We start from the raw sequence: 15287 nt of genomic DNA on the forward strand, positions 1-15287 counted from the left end.
GGTTCGGAGAGGGACGACGAGGGGGCGCCGGAACTGGGCGTCGTCTGCCACCCGCCGGTGGCCACGGGACGGTGGTGATCATGCCGACGTGCAGCGGTTAGGGAAGTGCCTTGGCGTGCTCAGATGGAGTTCTGGGAGGTAGAGGGGAGGGTGTGGAGGAGGAGAAGTGGTGGGAGTGAGAGGGGAGGGCTGGGGCGGAGGGGCTTTTATAGCCGAGGACGGGCTCATGGTGGACACGGACCAGAGAGGCGGTGTACGAGTCTACGGGCTCGCCATTGGGCAGCATGGGCGGCGGAGAAGCGTGTCCGTGTGCGCTAGGGTTCGGGGGCGAAACTTCGGGCGGGAAAGGGCGCGGGAGAGAGCGCAGGGCCACTGCCCAGAGGGTGTTCGACCGAAAGTCGGCGGCCACCGCGTCGCTTCGCGGATCGCACTGCTGACGTATCTGTGCTGGCGTCAGCAAGGGAGAGGTAATGCACGTGCGTGAGAGGTTTATCGCGTCTTGGAACGGCTGGTCGGACTCGGTTTCGTGCGCCCTCAGAGCGACGGCATGATGGCCTGGTTTGTGTCGAGCAGGGGCAGGGTGCCTTTGCGTGCGTGTGTGCGCGTCGTGCTGGCATGAGTCGGGTGTGGTGTGTGCTAGGGTCCGAATGGGCCGGTGGACTGGCAGGGTCTGGTTTGCTTGCTCGGGTGCATGCGGCGGTGTGGCCGTGGTGGCCACGTCCAAGCTGGGCATGAGAAGGTGCTATTGTGCGGGTGATGCACAGAAAAAGGGGGCAGCATGGGGCTTGTGTGCTGGTTCGGCTCTAAGAGAGGAAGGGTAACACGAGCCAAGACAGGGTGCGTACACGTTTTGCATCCAACTTCTTCTCAATTTCCTTGCCAAAAGATGATCGAAAAAGCTTCCAGTATTGCACAAGAGAGAGAGGAGGGTGTGAGGCTTACGATTGGGAAAAAGAGAGCGCAAATTAAGGGACAACTCTGAGAGGAAGAACGGTACGGTTTTGTTCAAAATTTGGCCTGGGAAGTATTCTAAAATTTGGACACAAGTTGTGTATTTTATTTAGTGCAAAAGTGACGAAAAGGTGAGGTGCACTAATCCCCAAGCTTTGGAAATTTTATGAAAAGGTTTGATCCTCTCTTTTCTTTTAGAATTCCAAATATAGCCGAAAAAGATAAGTTGGAGATTTTGAAGAATTTAAAAATAACCAAGATCGATGGTCTTTGGACAAGTTATGCACTTTGCCCAAATATGGGCTTTGCATAGTTTTACCAAATTAAAAAAAAAATAAGGTTTGGAAATAGGAATTTTTTTTAAAAAAAAGAGTATACTTTTGTATGGAATATTTTTGGAAAAACAAATGAGGTATTAATCTTCACACTCTTTTCTTGCGTTCATGAACTGAAAATCATTTTATAAAGTAGTTTGATAACTAAGGAGTGAGATGGTTTTAAGGAACCATGTGAGAGAGGAGCAACGTTTTAAGTAGAGAGGTAGAACAAAGCTGATATAAATAAATGAAGAGATAACATCTTTAAAACCTCATTTTAAAATAACAAAAATCCATAGGTCCTAGAGACATATGGTTTTGGTTGCATAAATAAGGAGGATTTTAAAATTGAGTTGGAGTGGGAATCATGTAAGCAAGGTTTTCTTTTAAAGGTAATGCCCAAGCTCATGGTGTTCTGCTTAGTACCATCGTTCTCCAAGGAGATGAGATGGGTATTAGCTGAGATAAAATTTCAGGGGTCTTGTTTTAGCTTTAAGCTTAAGGTTTTTGGTAGAGCTATGGTCCTGATTCTATTGAGGTAAATATCATGTTTGGTTCATTTGTTTATTTGTTTATGGCTGAGGACAAAGAATACCTCCAGCATAGACTTGGATGATCTTGGAAAGATAGAGATGCAGAATGGAGATTAATCATTTGTTGGACAAATAATCATCTACCAAGGTCATGACTAGATGGAGTTGTGATCTTGATTGATAGATATGTGAGATGTATTAATGGAAAAGATAATGCCATGGATATTTGATCACATATCAAATAGTCCTAACTTTATCTTAGTGGTTATGGCCTTGATTTGATTTGCTACAAACATAGGCTTACTTGAAAACTTTTGAAATGAGAGAGGGTTTTAGAAGAGTACAATGATCCTTGGTTGAAATAGAATAAAATATGGATAATTCCATTTTCCCGTGGAAACCAAAACTACATATAAAAGCTTTTATAAAACAGTAAAGTCACATAAAGTAAGGGTAAACCATTTGGTAAATACTTGTGCCGAAATAAAAAAATATCTTTTAGAAACCCTTTTGTGTTACCATGATCAAAGGTGATCCTAGCCCAATTTTGAAAGGAAAGGATTTTGACAAGATCTTTTAAGATTTTTGAGTTATAGGACAAAACAAAAGAGGGTTTGTGGTTTAGGTTAAAAGGTTCAATTATTTTTGAAGAGAGAAGGTTAATGTAATACAAGAGTGACCATAGCTTAGCTATTTTTCTTGAGACTAGAAAATGTGAGTTGAGGTACTTATGGGGATATACCAAGCATAGGGTTTTATGTATTGGTAGGGCAAGGAAATGAATTTTCCAGGGCCACTCATGTGTTTTAATTAGTGAGTTGCTAAAATGTTTTATCTCTAGAGGTGTTGTTCTTTGAGGTAGTTCAAGACAATTGCAACAAACAGATCAACACAATTTATCAAACACATCAAGGCAATTCACTCTAACAGACAGATCAAGGTAAATCATCTAAACAAGGAGATCAAAGCAATGTATATGCCTAAAAAAAAGTTTTTGTTCCCCCTGATTTTTGCACTAAGGACAACTAAACATAGTGGCAAAAGTTGGGGTGTTACAAGTAATATCCCCTATGCCTCGGCAGTAGGATCTATCATGTATGCCATGCTATGTACTAGACCGGATATAGCACATGCTGTTAGTTTGACTAGCAGATATCAAAGTGATCCAGGAATGGAACACTGGACAGCGGTCAAGAATATCCTGAAGTACTTGAAAAGAACTAAGGATATATTTCTTTGTTATGGAGGTGACCAAGAGCTCGTTGTAAGTGGTTACACCGATGCAAGTTGGAACACTGATCCTGATGACTCTAAGTCACAGTCTGGGTACGTGTTTATATTGAATGGTGCTGCAGTAAGCTGGGCAAGCTCGAAGCAGTGCACGGTGGCGAAGTTTTCAACAGAATCAGAGTACATAGCGGCTTCAGAGGCTTCATCAGAAGCGGTATGGATGAAAAGGTTCATTGTAGAGCTCGGTGTGGTTCCTAGTGCATTGGACCCATTAATCATCTACTGTGATAACATGGGTGCCATCGCCAATGCACAAGAGCCAAGGTCACACAAGAGGCTGAAGCATATCAAGCTGCGTTACCACTCGATTCGCGAGTACATCGAAGATGGAGAAGTAAAGATTTGCAAAGTACACACTGATCTGAATGTAGCAGATCCGTTGACTAAAGCTCTCCCTAGGGCAAAGCATGACCAACACCAGAATGCCATGGGTGTTAGGTATTTTCTCCTATAAATGTTCTAATACTACCCGGCTCCAGGAGGCTTCAAAAGGGGCAAAAGGATCTCGTTCGTTCAATCCCGCCCACACAGTAAAAATGCAATCCCGCTTCTACCTGCAGCCGTCGGATGCGGTTGTTTCTTTCTCACCCACGGCTTGTCTGAATGGGTCAATGACGTCTGGGACTAGTCGTGTGTGGGGTCGGCGAGCAGAGGCAGCAACTGTCGCCCGTTCACGTGTCCTTTCTCCTCTCATTTTCGCATGCGCGTGGTGGTGGGTGAAAACCCTAGATCGACATCGTGCTGAGAAAAAAATCTGCGCCATTCTCAGCCCCGCCCCTGCTCTCTCCCGCCCCTCGACTCCACCAGCAGCCGCGTCGCCGCCGCATCGCCGCTGCCAGAGGAGGGCGGCCCCGAGCCATCGCCGTCGCGCCCCTCCCCTCGACCTACCCAACGTTTCCCACCCAATCCGCTGCCTCCTCTCCTCCCCAATCCCCTACTCTCTTCCTCATCCAATCCCCAATCCCCTTCTCTCTTCCTCACCCAAATTCGCCCGAACGGCGAGCAGGCGAAGCCGTAGGGGATGGCAACGGTGGCGTGCGTGAGGAGGCGCCGCAGGAGCGCGTCCTGGAGGAGGCCGGCCGCGCAGAGGGTGCCCAGCGGTGCGGGAGGCGAGATAAATTTCCCCTCTCCCTCCACCTCTCCTCTGTTCGTCCTCTTGCTCGTACGTGATGGCGCGCCCATAATCCGTCGTAAGCCCTCTCACATGCTTGCTCCTCGTCCTCCTCTAACCTCTACATGGTTTGCTTCATCTCTTGTGCTTTCTCCTGTCTAACCTCTACTTTGTTTGATTCGAGCAGAGAAAGCAGAGAGGGGCGATTGATTCAGCTAGCAGCAGCACGGGACCAGCCAGCAGCCTGTTTTTTTGGAGAAGGTCGAGTCACACCGGAGGTGAGAGTCGAATTTGGCGAGGCGTGGCGAGATACGTGTGCCTAGATGCCGCTGAGGGCGTCGGTGCCGGCGTGACGACCTCGCGGTGAAGAGCTCCATGCGGCTCCTCCATCTGCTACCATGGAAACTATGGCTTCTGTGCTTCAGCTCACCCCTTGCTTGTTCGCCTTTTGTGTTGTCCACTTCCAGAACGATGGCGACACGACGAACGGACCGGCAATTTGGTGAACATGAAGGTATGATCAGCTTCTCCACTCCTATTTGCTAATTGTATGCATTTTTTCATCTCGATTAATCCTTGCCCAGTTTATTTGTAGAGGTGTGTGCAGGTTGTCTTTCTGGAGGATTGGGTTAGTTAAATAGCCGGTGATCTTTATTGTGGTACCCACTCAAAACCTCTCCGTAAAGTCGATAACAAAGTAGACAATATCCATCTGTATTTACTTAGCTACGTTTGGCCGAGAGTTGATTTTCCACGTCTCATGAAATTGTCTAATAATTATACATTTGGTTTACCCCTCGTCTCATGAAATTGTCAAATAATAATACATTTGGTTTAAGCTCTTTAATTGGCAATATAATGATATGGACAACCTTTTCCAAATCTGGGAGAATATGTGGGTTTTAATTTTAGCGCTATTATAAAATTTCAGTTCGTTTACCGATGACTCATTGGATTAAACACAATGCTAGCGATGATAAATTCTATGTTGTTTTCAGATATGTTCAGAAAGTAGGGTTGTTTCACTCATGCAATGATAAATTGTCAGTGTGCTAGCGATTTACAGGTTTATACTTCGCTTTGCCGTCATGCAAGCGATGATAGTTCATCTTTTGATCGACTACAGCTGATCCATAGTTCCTATATGCCTTTGATTCTAAATACTGCTATCGCAACAAAAGATGATTGCAACTTGCTCTATTCTAAGATACATTTTCTACTGAAAGCTGCAGAAGAAGTTCTAATACTATATTTTGTGTTGTCCGATGAAATACATGTAACTTCGCTAGCACTCGACAAATGGTAGTTTGAAGACTATATTTTATGGAAGGGATGTACAATACAACCAATTAATCAATGGTCGTCAAATTGTACCACATGAGACATATATCTATTTCATGCAACTTCTTGCTGAAACTATTAGGTGACTGAATTTACATTATGTTTTCCGTGGTGGCTCCTGTGGTGAAGTTCCTGATCGTGTTCTCTATGTGTTCCTTTGTAGAGATGAAATACCTGATTGCAGTGGCCACTGGTCAGGCACATGATCACTTCCCAGTGAACGATGCCGTGCAAATGTTGATGTTCACCTCTGACCAACAGTTTCTCAAGTACATATCAGTGTAAAGATTCTTTTATCTTGTCTTCTGTCTCAATCATTCTTTCTAAATTGGGTTTCCTTGGTAAATAAGAACAATCAAGGACCTATCTTCTCCATGATGAAAAGCCTATTTTAGCACCTCTTGATTAGTGTTTTATTTCTTCTGGAGAATTTTACACATTGTTGTAAAAAAATATCTAAAATATAAAGATGAATATTTATGGAACATTTTATTAGTAATGATGGACTTCCATTGCTTTATTATATGTCATATGGGTCTGGCTCATGCGGCCCTTCAGCCTCACCTAACACATGACCCTCTTCGTTCCGTGTGGCACCATGTGGTAACGATATTAGTTAAGTTAACTCTCATAGTTAAAATAGAGTTCTTTTCTTCCGATTGATGAACATGTGACTGCCGTTGTTTTGCCTGTTACATGCTTCTTAGGTCGCTGACAACATGCTTGTTATGTGCAGGTACATGCTTAGTTTTTTTCTGCCGCTTTCTATTTACCTTGGTAAATATGGTAACGATATTAGTTTGCTCTCTTTTATTGTAACCCTGAAGATGAGAACATGCTTCTTATGAACAACCCTAAAGATGTTTTTCGTATTCTGAATTTCTCATTTCTAGAGGCTAACTTGCTGTCTTACTCACACTACCTCGTGCAGAAGCTGTTGTGGCCAGCGGATGGCCAGCAGTAGCCACCGCTGCAGTCCCGCTACCGCCGAGAGTAAGTTGCTAGGTTTGCACAATTTTTTAAATCCCAACTACTATGACGGCATGCTAATATTAGTTAATTTTTAAAATTCTTAAATAGGCTCAATTCTTCTTGTTTTCTAATGTTCCAAGAATGAAAAAATTGATGTTAGTATGTTCTCAATTCTCATTTTGACCATATCTAATAAAGAATTGAAGACATGCGTTTGGTAAAGTTTATGATATTCTAGGTATGGTTGACTGTCCTAGCTGTGGCTTGCTCACATTGATACTCGCATAGTGTTACAATCTGTGTCAAAAACACTTGGTTGCACTTGAATGTGCTAATTCTAGGGTGAAAATACTGAAACTGCTAAGCATGAGGTAGCAGCAGGTAGTAGTAGCCATATTCACCGGATAGTGGTTATTTTCCAGGTAAAGTGTAGATACTAGAGATATGGGATGCCCTATTTTTATCATCGTTATAGTCACTTCATGCTGCCGGGAATTTGTTTCTCTTATTGTAAGGGGTAAGATTTTAAAGAGCAGTTAGGGCATTATTAGTAACCACATGGTGTTTTCGTGTTCAGGAAAAACAGCTGCCATATACTATCACAGTTAAATTTTAAAATGCTATGATGATAATGGACCCCATATATGGTGATTTAGTGTTCAGGAAAAACAATTGCCACGGTAATTAATAGAAAGCACGAACTTCTTAGGTTTTTCATTGCTCGGGGTTACCAGCTTGTTGCTGCCTTGGTGCTATTGTTGTTCCCAGTACTTTCTATAAACTTACAGTATATATTTATTTTGGACTATTGGTTGTATTTTTATTTTGTTGGCAATAAATCATCTGTTTACATGTCACATGACCATGTCACTACCTTCTAAACATTTTCCCACTCCCAAGCAATCTTACCTATTTATTGATATCTGATCCCTTTTTCTACGAGGAAAACCAAAAAGAGATCCAGTACTGCATATAGTTCTCAATACCACCAAAAAATTCAGCTGCCAATGTTTAGGTTCTCAGGGTCAATTGAGTTACTCATCTTGCAGTTGAGACAAACTACAGGCTGTAGCAGAATGAAAACTATGAGGTGAATCACTTTTCTATTGTCTCTAGCATTTTTCTTGTTTACTGTAGATCCATTTTTTTGGTACGGTTAGCTAAGGTAGCGCCCCCTTGACCCATCAAGTAAAGAGCGGCTGAATTATTTTTCATCACATAATACATGCCTTCAAAAGTTGTCTGTGCAATCCCAGAAAGTATTCTGAAAGAGAGCCATAGTTTCCAATGGAACTTCAGGAGTTGTACTGGTTACTTTCTACAGGCTCCGTATTAGAAAAGCTTTTGGTTCACAGTGATCTTCAACATAGAATTTATTTCAGTTTTCGTGGTTTTGGATGTTCAGGTTACGCAGGTCATATTTTTTTTCTATATGCTGATGGAAAACGGAGTACCGTTGTGCTTCTCTGTTTGGAATCTTTTCCTCTCCGTTTTCAGCTGTATAGTTTTTTTTTGCAACCTAAATCAAGTTTTGCTGCTATAGAATGTTTATTAGCTTTTTCTTGAAGGAAATCGTTTCATTGTCCGAGTTACTTGTTCTATACAACATGATCTACATTTTATTTGTGCCTACGTTGATGGGATATCTAATATCTGAAACCGGCACGATGGATCCTTGGGGCGAAGTCCTGACCAGTGACTACCGCAGGAAAGCTGGGGAGCCATCAGAAGATTTTGCTACATACATCCAGCAGATATGCTATGACCTTTCATGATGTGAATACCTAGGGAAAGGTTTTCTTATACTTCTGCAGTAAAATTTGCGTGACACCTGGACAGATTTTTTTCTGAAGGGGTGAACCATTCTGACATCTATTTGCACTTGATCCCAGATGCTCGAGGATGCCGGTTTCCATAATGTCATCGCCGAAGACCGCACTGACCAGGTTATCCATATTCTGTTCATATTCTTGAAAATTGCTTGGACAAATGTAACAATTTCTTCAGAGGCTAACATGATCATCACTGTCTACGTTGTTTGAGTTCCCGAGGGTCCTGGAGAGGTAGCTGTCTGTAACCGTACTTATGATGCAGAGAATGCCCATGTGGTGTGCTTATGGTGTCCTTACTGGTCCCATGGTACGGCGGTGTTGAGAAATATGTATACTTTGAAGGACTCTCCTCAGTCTTGTTAATTCATAGTGATGCCAATTACATTGATTGCAGGCTCAGTCAGGAGAGGAAATCCATTGAGTATGTTCGCACCAGAGTAAAAGGTAATATAATCAATCTTTGTTTTGGTATATTTCTTGCATTCTCAAGATTTTTTAAAATGCGAGGACTTTATAGTTCATTGTGTCTAGGCAATATCTTGCGTAGGTGCACATACGCATCCCTGTTCAATGTACCATGGACATGCTACGATGTTGCCCCAACTGATACCATTGAAGCTTTACCCAGAATGCAACATTATGTTTGTTAGGTTAATGAAACTCCACTCTATAGATTGGTTTTAGTGGGTTGCTTTGTTTTGATTAGGTGTTTTCTACACTACTATTTGTTCTTCTAACACAAACATGGTATATGCCAACTAATTGCAAACATGAGCTATATGTTCCAAATAATGATTTTTTTCCACAGATCTGACAAAAAAGGGAGAACACCGGGAAGAGTGTGTTGAGGGAAAGAGGAGGGCCGAGGAATCATCTAGCTTACTGAAGCAAAGGTAGTTATCTTGAATAAGCTATGCATTTTCCTGCTTAATTATTTTTATTTTCTCTTATAAATCTGTTGAATGAATGTGGTCCAATTATTTAATCCTACAATTTTTAGGGTTGATTCCTTAAAAAGTGCAACGGCAGTGCCTTATGTTCAAGTATTCCTAGCTACATCGCTTCAGTTGGTCTATTTGTTCACTGAATGAGGTCTCTTCAGATTGAGGTAATAAGTACCATGTTTAGCAATTTCGGTTTGTCCCCGGTCATTTCAGACAATGTTTCCTAAATCAAAATATATACTGGCCTTGGAGTGTCCAGTGTAAAGACCATTGTGCTGCATGACTATTGTCACTGTGGATTTTTTTCCTGACTTTTGGTAAAATCTTTCATGAAACAAGTGTGCCTCATGTATTTTGTTCTTCTACAGTTTGGGGCCATGACTATTTTCTTTGCATTCGCTTAGTAGCCTCCATTAAATCCCTTTTCAATCGTGAGCTCCTTGGCGGTAGAGGCAGCCGACGTTGCTTGATGGCCCCATTCTATCCCCTTTCCGATGCATATGCAAATTCTATTGTGCATCGTCTTTAGTTAAAATCATGAGCTCTTCTGCTCAGCTTTATTCTGTTGCCCAATTTACATTACTGATTTCATTATGAAAGCATGCGAGAGGGAGGCTTGAGCATGAGCAAAGAAATTATTACTTACTAACTTAAAATATTCACTGCAAAAAAATTGCACACGTGCCTTTTTTATCCTATTGGGAAATGGATTGGATAGTTTTTTTTTGGTGAAAGCAATATTTTTTCTTGTTGAGAGCCTCCATGCACGGGAATGATCAAATTTCAGTGCTTGTAGTTCAATTACCTGATTAGGTAGGTAAAAGCTTGATGGTTAATAAACAAACGTATTAGTAGCTAAAATTCTGTTTGAAGTTTTTTTATTTACTACTCGTGGTCCAGCTGTATGATGCCGCTTTAATTTGGATGGCCATTTTCTTGTTTTGAATTTTCTGCTTGTAATGTATTGTTTCATTTTCCTCTATTATCGTGTGCCTGTTATCACATATATTAGATGTCTCTGTTAGTGCGTCTCTCCAGTAAAAGATTCAGATATGTTCTAGCAGAATATCTTTCCATATGGCATCTGCGCTTCTATGTAGCTTTGTCTTATTGAGGTTTAATTTTTTCAACACCAATGTATATTTTGTTTGATACGTTGGTATCGGAGAACATAATGAATTTACTTAATATCAAAGGTATTTAGGATAGAAGAATAGTCTGTATATACACCTTCGTGTTTATTATTGAGTGGGTTTAAAATGCATTTACAATGCGTGCCTTTTCATGTATGTAGACACTACTGACATGGATATATGTACCTGATCTGTATTGTTTCCAAAGTTAGGTTGGCCCAATTTATTTGTTCATTTTCAATAAAAGTTCAGCTACTTATTTCTAAATTTTCCTTTTTATTTAGACTGCTAATGCTTTGCTCTAGCCTACCCTAACTTGTTTGGAAATAAAGCCTTTGTTGTTGTTGTTAATGCTTCGCTCTGCTTGCTATGGAGATGTCTATGGTCTAGATACTTGTGTTTTTTGCAGTTTCGTTGTCATGTTCTCTTTGGCACAGAGAGTACGCTGAAATCAAGCTCTCTATTTCTTTGGCTCTTCACGTGGAAAGCATGATGTCAATATAGTGATTATATTTTATGCTGATCTTTTATGTTCTCAATTTTATATCATGCAGATAATTCAGACATAATCACTGTCAGGAATCGATCAAGACGAGCATCGCAGTTATCGAGATCAAGTGAAGCTGCGTTAGAGCGATGGTGCATGTCTCACCATGCACGGTCGCTCTCGGGAGCATGCGCCATCGACTCCTCTCAATGAGTACACGATTGGCAGACTGGCATCACTTCTCCCAACCGTGTTGTTGGTACAACAACTACAACTTAATACTCCTTCTTTGAGGTCAAATTGCCTCCCTGTATAATGTTCTCAACTTTTTTTGAAATTATTGTTTTAGATGAGTAAAAAGGAAGATTACAATGTTCATGCAAATACATTTAAACTTACATTATACTGTCAAAACCTTAAAATGTGCTGCTTCTAACACCGCCGTAACCAACATGTGTCGCCACTACAATCAGATAAAACTTATGGATTTAATTTCAGCCACCACATGCACCGTATATTTAGGTTGCTCTGAATATTTTGTGAACTTTGGAGACCAGTCATTAAACAAGTATTATTATACTCTCTCCGTTCTTTGGAGACCATGTGACGGATGGGTTTTGCGACTAAACTCTTCTGCATTATTTATCTGATGTTGTCTATATCACAGCCGTTGTCACTTCTCCCATGTTTTTATTTGTTAGTCACTGCCGTTGTTATTTTATTTCCCTTGTTACTGTAGCTTGCAAAGAAGGTCACCCATGGTGGTCGTTTGCTCTGCTACTTAACGATGCCCTTGCTGGGTTGTTTTCTTCAGGTGTGATGGTGTTCTCTTATCAGGTAATTCACTTTATATTCTCCTACATTTCCATTATCGGTTGAAATACCATAATTGAGTATGAGACTCAGTGTGGTCTGGTCCTGCACACCTCTATTAGACTTCTGGTTTTGAGTTAGCTATTCTGGTGTTGTTACCAATATAGGTGCCCTGCGGTTAATTAAACACTTGGGTTTGATGTCTTTCATGTTGTCTGCTATTAACTAGGTCACTTACATGTAGTACATTTATTGCAAAAGTCCATGTATAGTTGATTTTGCATTTCTCTAATGGCCTGATGTTGATAAATGGAGCAGAGAATGGAAAGGAGTGGTGATGGCCTTGCGACAGTTGCCGCTTGATGTGTTTCCAATTCCTAAATCTGCAGTGTTGGGTGTTTTGATGGGTTAGCAAGCTAGGACTTTTGGATCTTTCTTCCCATCTGCTCTGATCTCTCTCATATACAGTCAAGGTGAGCATTTCCCAATCTTTTTTCCCATCTCTGATCTTTCTCCATATCGATGTTTTCTTTGTGCCTGCTTAGTGAAAGCTCTATGCCGCTCATGTCTTGTGTATGCAGTTTGACAGCGTGAGCAAAATCTTTTAATACAATCTAAATATCCACTTCAAAATTAGTAAACCGAGCTGTATGGCTAAAACCTGAAAGAGTATGTGCGTAAAATGGGGTGTCCTGCAGCAGTATTTTAGATTTTTATAATATGTATGTTTAGTTGGAGTGGTATAGTTTCTTCATAGAAGCCTGAGCATGCTCTGGTTGCAGTGACTTGATGAAGGTAAGGGATTTTTGATGTAATTAGATCCAAAATGTATAAATAACATGAATAGAGAAACTGACCACTTACGGTCCTGTATTTGAGAATGTAAGATGCGCCTCTTATTCCATTTATCCAAACTTTGGCTTGCGCATATTGTTAGAATAGATTAATCATAGTTACAAATACTCCAGAGAAAGGTGGCACAGATGCAACTTGGTTTTATCCGATTACTATTTCTTATAATTAACTTAGGCGTTTAATAGGCTTCTGATGGTAGCACACTAGCACTCAATTTGTTTGAGTGGCAGATCATATTTTGCCGGTCACGTTAATTGGGAAGCGAGATTTCCCGTTGTGTTTTTCATGCATGGTTGACAGAAAGATTGACACTCCATCTACTGAGGGCATTTAAAAACTCCATTTTGTTGGCAGCTAGAGTCATGGAATTTTAAAAATTTGATATTTTATTATCTACTTTTGTAGAAAGATTGACACTGCGTAGGCATTTGAAGTACAAGTCACCCATTTCATGTTTTGGGGATCCCAAAGATGAAAACTTGATCCTAGGAATCTCAAAAGAAGGCGAGTTCCTACGATAGAAATACATAAATAAATGTGATTTTTGGGGTGCTTACACATGTGATTTACTCCTAATTATACTTAAGAAAGGCAATGACGCAAGTCATACTGTAACACCATTACATCTTAGCACTGTAATTTTGAGAAATATATTTGCAAGCATGTTGTTGAAGCCCTGATGGATATATTATACATTAATGTATGACCTGGCATTCACATATATGCTCGTCTTTTTGGAATGGTCAATTGGTCATGACTGAAAAGGTTGCTCAGATTGTTGATGGATATTTCCCCCTTGCTTTTTTACTTGTAACCCTATTTTTGGTCAGTATAAATATATTGGAAGTTACAGTCTTAGTGGCATTGAATCTTGTGTGAACAAATAAGTCAGATGATTTCTCTGTTCGTGTAATTCCATTTTCTCATGGCTTCTCCCATTCAACAGGTTACTAGCATTGAATCTTTACATTGTTCGGCCAAATTGAGAAGTGAACTTCGACTAATAGCTTTCATGTATATGCGTATTTTTTATATGTACTTTTTTTTCCTTCATTTCCTGTCTGTTAGAACATGTTATTCTGAGTAAACTTAGGAAAACTATATAGCTTCAGTCAGAACTTCACCACTTACCTTGGATTTCTGAATCTTTTCAGAGAACATGTTTTTGAAAAAACATGCATGCTTTTGTCATAGAATTAGTGAGCAATTTAGATAGATATGTCGATCCTGCTGTTACTAGCCTTTCTTGTCATGTTGTCGATTCTCTTGCAGATCTAGCTATGATGTTGCTGTCAAGGGCCCAAAGTAGTGAATCAGAGGTATGGTATGTGGCATCTAATATTTTATCCAGTGTTAACATGGTTTGTCACTGTTAGTTATGTCTTCATTGCGTGATATTCATATGTGCAGGGACAAGAGGGCGAGGATGCTGTTAACACAGAAAACAAAGAGAAATATCAATGTTCGGAGGAAGCTTCATCACCACTGTCCCTAGCTTCGTGCCGTCTTCCACCGCCAGGGCAGATGTTTTAGTGCCTATACAAGAGTACCCAACTTATATATTGTTAACTGTGGAGAGACTGATATTGATATTATATTTATGAAGTAAATTCAATGCAATTTTTTGTCCTTCTGTACATTGAACACATCTTTCCTTTTCCTATAGAATATGTGAAATGACACATTAATGACATATTATATCCAAGTCTATGAAATTTACCATGGTCATAATGAGTAGTAGTGGGCCATATTGTAATCCATGGACATACACATAGTAGTGTGAGACAATGCTGCCTAATTAACACAAGCAGTTATTTCACTAAGTCTAAAAACTTCAATAGCCATAATGTGATCACATGGCTTGAGTACTGTCTTGTTTTTGCCATTTGGGCTGGGGCGCAACCAGTCATCTATGGCATGTGTGTTCTATTTTCTCAGCAGTATATTTGATTGTAGTTCTTTTTATATTTGTTTGATAGGCTTAATATTGGAGGAACCGACGGTAATTATGTATAGCGATCTTGGTATGCAAGTATGAACAGGATGGCCTGCGCGCATTTGTTCTTTGATTCTTAGTGAGGATCCTGCTATATTCTTATTGAAGGAAATGTCACTACTTCAAGTGTACTTATTGTATGTGTTGATGGTATCCAAAAAAAATATGATATTTATACACATTTATTCCTCTTTGCTGTGAACAATTTGTTGGATGCAACAAATGTTGCTCCTGTGTTGTACATGTGTTATCTGTGTTTGAAAGTTTTTTATTTTCTTTTAAAAGGATTGCTTATACAAGCTTAAGGGCTCCCAAAGATATACTGAATTCTTCGAAAACTAAACAGACATGACTCGACTAACTTATGTTTTTATGTTCTTTAAAAAATATTGCCTATATGGACTTAAGGGCTTTCAAAGACCTCCTGAATTTTTGGACAACTAAACAAACATAAGCATCGTAAAACATATAGTTATAGTAATATCTTGCATTTTACTCACTACATCCACCTATGTTCTGTCACCGGGAGGACTACGATGACACCGTAAACAGATGGCGCTCGAAGCTGAAGCAGAGCTCCGCCGGCGAGCATACATGGGGTTGTCCATCGCGACCAAGTGATTCGGACAGCGATGCCCACCCGATGCGATGATCCAGAAGGTCCGAAAGCATAGCAAGAAAATATTTACACGTTCATAGAAATTATATTGAT

At 40.5% G+C, this 15287-nt stretch overlaps 1 protein-coding gene across 50 annotated transcripts; it reads left to right on the forward strand.

Annotated features, from left to right (window-relative positions):
* The first annotated feature begins 3813 nt into the window (after positions 1-3813).
* LOC127295051 (uncharacterized) lies at positions 3814-14310 on the forward strand. Of its 50 annotated transcripts, none has more exons than XM_071819036.1 (19): positions 3814-4278; positions 4390-4480; positions 4670-4716; positions 4798-4861; positions 5492-5625; positions 5707-5824; positions 6280-6329; positions 6475-6536; positions 7472-7605; positions 8408-8461; positions 8559-8654; positions 8742-8791; positions 9156-9240; positions 9348-9455; positions 10979-11170; positions 11651-11748; positions 12043-12197; positions 13852-13898; positions 13990-14310. In XM_071819036.1, exons 5-11 carry the CDS (start codon positions 5559-5561, stop codon positions 8590-8592), a joined length of 519 nt encoding a protein of 172 aa, XP_071675137.1. In that variant the 5' UTR covers positions 3814-4278; positions 4390-4480; positions 4670-4716; positions 4798-4861; positions 5492-5558; the 3' UTR covers positions 8593-8654; positions 8742-8791; positions 9156-9240; positions 9348-9455; positions 10979-11170; positions 11651-11748; positions 12043-12197; positions 13852-13898; positions 13990-14310. The 50 variants fall into 50 exon arrangements, 47 of the variants coding, with proteins under 47 accessions (XP_071675137.1, XP_071675133.1, XP_071675134.1 ...); XM_071819035.1 differs by having other exon boundaries at positions 3815-4281; positions 4787-4861; XM_071819034.1 differs by having other exon boundaries at positions 3815-4281.
* The last annotated feature ends 977 nt before the right edge of the window (positions 14311-15287 follow it).

This window comes from Lolium perenne, chromosome 4 (assembly GCF_019359855.2).
Source record: "Lolium perenne isolate Kyuss_39 chromosome 4, Kyuss_2.0, whole genome shotgun sequence".
NCBI lineage: Eukaryota > Viridiplantae > Streptophyta > Magnoliopsida > Poales > Poaceae > Lolium > Lolium perenne.